General features: G+C 34.6%; 1 protein-coding gene across 1 annotated transcript; it reads right to left on the reverse strand.

Annotated features, from left to right (window-relative positions):
* Positions 1-3,075: 3,075 nt before the first annotated feature.
* On the reverse strand, positions 3,076-5,678 carry LOC143251287 (uncharacterized). The gene is made up of 2 exons (XM_076502726.1): positions 5,573-5,678; positions 3,076-3,879 (listed from the first exon to the last, which is right to left on the reverse strand). Exon 2 carries the CDS (start codon positions 3,859-3,861, stop codon positions 3,076-3,078), a length of 786 nt encoding a protein of 261 aa, XP_076358841.1. The 5' UTR covers positions 3,862-3,879; positions 5,573-5,678.
* Positions 5,679-6,575: the final 897 nt, after the last annotated feature.

Below are 6,575 nucleotides of genomic sequence, written 5' to 3' on the forward strand. Positions count from 1 at the left end.
AGTGAATACATTACTAAGTATAAAAATGTTTAAATATTCACAGTAAAACCAACTTACTGAATTTAAGAGTTAACAAAAATAAGCTAAATTTGTAAATACGACAGTTACAAATAAATACGCTTTTTCTTTATAACAAAGGCTTTACAATTACAAATTAAATGGAGACATCGGTTAATCTTGTAATGCTCACAGTTACAAATAAATACATTTTTGATAAAATAAAGGCTGCCGTGTATGAAATATTAAATAGGCTGTGCATGGCATCAGATTTAATTGAAGAAGTCAAAGTAATAGCTTACTAATAGATTCACGAACATTTATGGTACAATTAAATTCTATGCCTACCTTTGCAGAATGACCAAGTTCCTTATGTAATAAAATATCTTTATTAATTTTGTCAGCTGGAAGTCTGAGGTTATATGCAGTTTTCTCCTGATTCAAAACTCAAACTCTTTTGTGGTTCTTTGATTCTCTAAAGTGTATCTCGTGAGGTCATGATAATTTACAACTTTTCTTCTCAAAGTTTCTACTGTTAACAATCCTACTGTTTTTTACAATTATCTCCCGAGGTTCGTTTGTCTCAAACGTTCTCCGATTTACATTAACTATCATTTCAGGATAACACATGTTTCTTGATCTCCGACTTTCCAAAGCTCTAATTTCCGAACAATATCTTTGAATGTTATCATATTTTTCGACACGAAGTCTTCCAAAGCCCTTACTATATTTTAGTTTTCTTATTTCTACAGCTCTAACTTGAGAGCCATACTTCCGGTTTGTTCTCCGGCTTTCCCGAATCATAGATACGGGATTATCTCTTTTACCACTAACTCGATTTTTCAAGTTTCTCCATCGCGTTTGTGTTATTTCTCCAAGCTCCAAAACTCTTGTTGTCCTTGCACTTTTCCCTCGATTTTCAAGACGTCGAATGTTAATTCTACTTGATTTGTACAATATGTAACTTTTCACAACTGTGCTTTCTGAGTGAAGAATATCTGATAGTGACGTAATTTCCAGAGAGCTGGTATCAACATGGTGTCTATAATTTGTTCTCTTTTGTTCCGAATCCCATCTTTCTGTAGCTCTTATATTTTTCAAAGTCTTGGTTTCATACATTCCTCTGTCTGTCTTTCTTGTGATTTTAAGAGACCTGATCTTATAATATTTCAGAGATCTTTGTCTCACTTCTGGTTTGTTTTGAGAACTGCGCTTTAGCTCTCTTCTCTGTTGTTTCAAATATCGTCTTTGTGAAAGTTGATGTTGCTCCAAAACCATGATTTCATATTCGGTTGTTTCTGCGTTGAGCCTTTCATATCTAAGTAATTTGTAATAGCCTCCTTCGTTTAGAGAAATAGTTTCAGAATATCTCCCACTTGTTCTTGTAAACGGTTGTAACGTTCTATATTGTGAGTTACTTCTATCACTTCGTCGATTTTTTGACGTTTCACTGTTCGTATTTTTTACATTTTTAGATCTCTTGTCTTGGAGTTATCCCTTAGAATTACTTTTGTTTATTCAGAAGAAACCTACGATGTAAATTTCGTCTTATGTTTGAAATGACGTATTTAAAAGTTTTCAGAACTGAGTTATGCCCTTCATTTATTCTGTGGATTTCTAAAGACCTAGTTTGAGTGTTTCGTATTTTGATTCTAGTTTGTAGTTCATTTGCATGTTGTAGTGAATCATGCATCTTTTGATTCTTTGGTTTTCCCCACCTCTAACTTGAGAAACACGTCTCTCATTTGTCCTACTGTAACCTAATACTTGCTTTTCTGAACCATTCCTTTTATTTCTTCTTATAGATCCCACAGTCCTAGTCTCAGTCTCGAATCTTTCAAGTGGTTGTCGACGTTCCCCCGTTTCTCTTTCTGAAACCCCAAGAACGTTTCTTCTTTGAATTTTCGAAGTTCTAATCTGTAAAACACGCCTATCATTTAACCTACTGGCGTCGAAATTATGTCTTTCAGTAACGCGAATCTTATTTCTTTTCAAAGCTTCTAAACTATCCTTTTGATAATCGCGTTCTTCAAGTGTTTTGAGGTATTCCCCTGCTTGTCTGTCCACAATAAGTCTCTCGCTGCTTCTTCGGTTTTCCATGGTTCTACTTCGAGAAGCACGTCTGTCATTTGACGGGCTTAATTCCGTTATTTGCCCTACAGAATCGTAGATCCTATTTGTTCTTAAGTTTTCGGAACTTCTAGTTTGAAATTCGCATCTTAGGAATGTTCTGTGATGTCCCTTAATTTCTCTTTCAGGAACATTTAGGTCGCGTTTTCTTTCGTCTGCCGAAGATCTAATTTGGAAAACACGTCTTTCATTTAACCTACTGAATTCTAATGTTAGCCTTTCAGAACCATGAATGTTGTTTGCTCTCATGTTTCGTAAAGTTCTTGTTTCAGTCTCACGTCTCTCGAGTGTCCTACGCCGTTCTGCTGTTTGTCTCTGCATAATACGCCTCTCATTTGTTCTTCGATATTCCATAGTTCTGCTATGAGAAATACGTCTGTAACTTGTACGAGTGATTTCCGATGTTTCACCTTCTGAGTCATGCATCTTGTTTGTTTTCATGTTTCTTATATTCGTAGCTTCAGATCCGCGTCTGTCGAGTGTTCTGTGGTGTTCTTCAGTGTGTCTTTCAGAAATGCTTAGTTTGTTATTTCTTTGGTCTTCTGAAGTTATAGTTTGAGAAACACGTCTCTTATTTGACCTAATGAATTCTAGCTTATTCATTTCAGACTCATCCATCGTTTTATTCTAATATTTTCTACAGTCGTAGTTTCATGTTCTCGTCTTTCAAATGTTCTGTGATGTTCACCTGTTTGTGTCTCCAGAACACCTTTTTGTTTGTTCTCCGGCTGTTCAACCTTCTACTTTGAGAAACACGTCTATCATTTGATCTGATGCTATTCAATGTCTGCCTGCCAGAGTCAGACGTTTTGGTTCTTCTAAGGTTCTTGAAAGTCTCAGTTTGAAAGTCGTGGTTTTCGTTTGATGTGTCCTGATACAATATTTGCGTCTGAGAATCATTCATTTCCGTTTCTTTCCAGTGTTCACTATTAAAATTCATCCTGTCCATTATTCTTCTGCCTCCAGAAACAAGTCTTCAGATAATTTTCTTCGATTTTCCAAATTTCCACTTTCAGAATTATATTGCTGTTGCGTTCTTCGGTTTTCTACGACTGTATTAACAGCACGTCGGTTTCCTGAAGCTCTAGTTTCTTGCACACTTCTTATGGAATTCGATTTGTTTTCCATATTTTTTCTATATAATTGATTGCTATTAGAAAATTCAGAATCATTAATAGCTGTGTGTTTAGAGTTACGTCTGCTAATTATTCTTTGACTTCCCAAAATTTTCCTTTCATTATTTTTCTCAGTATTCCTACGATTTTGAGAATTTCCTGTTTCACACGTGGAAGTTCCTACGTTTGGTAATAATTTACTTCTACAACCAAGTCTTCCAATCCTTCCATAGTAAATCAACATTCTCTTTTCTGAATATCTTTGCTCAGGCTTCTTATTGGATTCGTGGGATATTTGTTTTCCTTCATTTTCATCAAGTTTTGGAACTCTTACTTGTCTTCTTTGTCCTAAACTTGAAATATAACCATATTCTCGCAGTTGGTTTGGAATTCTTTTATCTCCTGCTGAATTGGATCTGTCATCAGGTTGTTTTTTGTAGTAATTTGATCGATAATCAGGAATTTTATATCTGACCAACGTTTCGTCTTCTTTCTGAAGTTTAGTTGGATAAGACTCTCGTAGAGCAGTTTCATCACATTCTACGTCACACCCGTTCAAATGCCAAATTATAATGCATGATAGAATTACAATCCCAATTGGGGGCTTTCGTCTCACCATACTATGTCTTTAACTCTTCTGAAAAACAATAAAGATAAATTATCTGCAATTAATTCGACTATTTTTGCAAAATGTTATTTTCTAATTAATTATGTTGTGAAATATGTAGTTATTGTTAAGATTGGTCTTCTTGCTGGTTTTTTTATGTGACCGTTATTTATTTTTAAGGAGAATTTTATAAATTAGAGAAATATTATTTGTTATTTCTGTCATGTGTATATCATTTAAATTTGATTTAAATATTCTCTGTCGAATAATTATCCCAAATCCATCAAGTTTATTAATTGATTGAAAGTGCGATGAATCCACTTTGCCCTTCCTCTTAAGACGTGGTTATAGGAGAAAGGTTTTATTAATAAAAATATAATAAGTTTTGATATTTTTCTTATTAATCAGAAACCTAGTACCTGGCATGACCAGATTATTATGACGCTCGACTCGTAATATCTTGGTCCCTGGTTGGAATTCCCATCACACCAAAACATGGTCAACCTTTCAACTGCGAGAGCGTTGTAAGTGACGGTCAATCCCATTTTTCGTCGGTTAAAGACTAGCCAAAAGTTGGCGGTGTTTCAACATGACTAGCTGTCTTTTCTCTATTATTACAATGCTAAATTAGGGACAGTTAGCATAGCTAGCCCTTGTGTAGCCTTCCAGTAGCACAGCGGTATATGTGCGGACTCACAGCGCTAGTAACCGGATTTCGGTATCCGTGGTGGGCAGAACATAGATAGCTCATTGTTCAGCTTTGTGTTTAATATAAGAAACAAATAAACAAACAAAGCCCTCGTGTAGCTTTGCGCGAAATTCATCAAATAAACGAACAAAACTCTACAATGAGTTTAGTGCCCTCTGCCCACATAGGTTTCGGAAGCTGTTTAAAATTACCAACCCTCAAAGTTACCTTTCAGTCACATGAAGTGACCAAGTCATTAATGTGCTTGGTATTTTAACAGTTTGTTTTATTTAAGAAGTTATGCTTACTCGCGAACTGATACCGCAAAATCTTTTATGTACGTCAACTATTAGTACTTCTCAGAAGTAACAGAGTGTACCTTAGAATAAACAGATAGTGGGTGGTAGGGTGCTACTGACAGGTTGACTTGTCTCTGGTCTGTATTTCAAAAGTGAAGAAGTCGTCAGACAGCCTTTTAGTGTTTCTGTAAATTCGTACAAAGTTATTTTATTTGAAATGAAGATTAAAATAACTGAATATTGAAAGTTGGACTACGAAGCAGTAATGTGACTATTAGTATTTAATTTGGCTTATGTATTAGCCCTAAAAGTTATAAAAGCTCACGAAGTTAAGTTTACCATTATTGACAAACATAGCATATTATGTGTTTCGCGAAGCCAACTAGTTGCAAAGAATGTAAGAAAATCTTACAATGTTTACTGACTCAATATTGAAATAAAACTGGAATTTTGGATTCATGCAATCAATTGCTAGAGGTAGACAATTTCAAACGTTTCATATCTCTTGTATTCTAAAACAATGAGGTATAATATGCAGTGATTTTTCACCCCATAAGAATTATGCTAAAAATTTTGCAAAGTGTGATAGCATTGAAATACTCTGTCCTTTTATTTTAAGTATAACCCAAAAACGTTTAATGGTTTAGAAACAACATGACATTGGGCCATAAGACTCCAACAAAATAATTGCATTTAAGTTATCAAACTGAAACCAAAAGAATTCTGCAACACTTACCAAACTGTCAAACGGTTAACTGTTCTCAAAGTGACGGATGTTCTACACTGCGCCTTTTTCTTTTGAGATTTTTCTTTCAAAAGGAAGCTGGATATGCTACTGATGGTACTAGGTTCCGTCTCGAAAGACGTTCCCTTTATTGAGATTTGTGTCGCTAGAGAGCGCCTTGGTAACGAATGTTGTAAGTCTGCGCGTTCCTTATCTTCTTCCACAGAAAACCTCTCAACAAGAAAACCTACACACTTCTCCTGCAAGACGTTACAGTTAATCCGCTTGTGGTTTGGTTGAGCACGATAATCTGGCCAGTAATCAATCGTTCTTGGTCTAATTTTAGCACTGATTGTTTAATGAAAGTTTTCAGAAACTTGATTGATCTCTTTCAATATGGATTATCACTTCAGATGACCGCTCTACTTTTAACTTTATTGGATTTAAGATGAATGAAGTATATTCTACTTCCACGGAAGAATTACACATGTTAGAACAGATATTTCAGAATAAAGGTTCAGAATTAATGTAATCGTAGTGGATAATGAAGAGATAATACATATTTAATAATTACACACAAAACTCTTAAACTTATAAACTATTTGTTCTGTAATAATAACATATAGCTATATGAAAACTATAAATTTTGTTTAGAATCATTTAGAAATAACAAGTGCTGTTTCCAAATAGATACCACATGTTAAGTATTTAATTTTATCTCATAAAAGCAGTTGTTTATATTTGTCATACTTCCTCCCTCATGTCCTTCAACAACACGAGTTCAGTGATTTCAATACAATGTGTTTCATATGCAAGACTTTTTCTAATTTGGTTGAAAATAATTCCAGTTTTTTCCAAATACTTTCATTTCTAGAGAACGAAACGATGAGAACTTTATCTTCCAATAAACTTGAGCAGCATTGTCATTTCTATATCCCGTTAAAGACTTCTAACAAAAGTTTCACTGCAGAAAAATCGCAAGCCGTAAGGTATAAAATGGCCAGCGAAATCTATG

Source organism: Tachypleus tridentatus, chromosome 5 (genome assembly GCF_004210375.1).
Source record: "Tachypleus tridentatus isolate NWPU-2018 chromosome 5, ASM421037v1, whole genome shotgun sequence".
NCBI lineage: Eukaryota > Metazoa > Arthropoda > Merostomata > Xiphosura > Limulidae > Tachypleus > Tachypleus tridentatus.

Coding starts and splice junctions, on each gene's coding strand:
- LOC143251287 (XM_076502726.1), bottom strand. CDS start 3,861: ATGGTGAGACGAAAGCCCCCAATTGGGATTGTAATTCTATCATGCATT.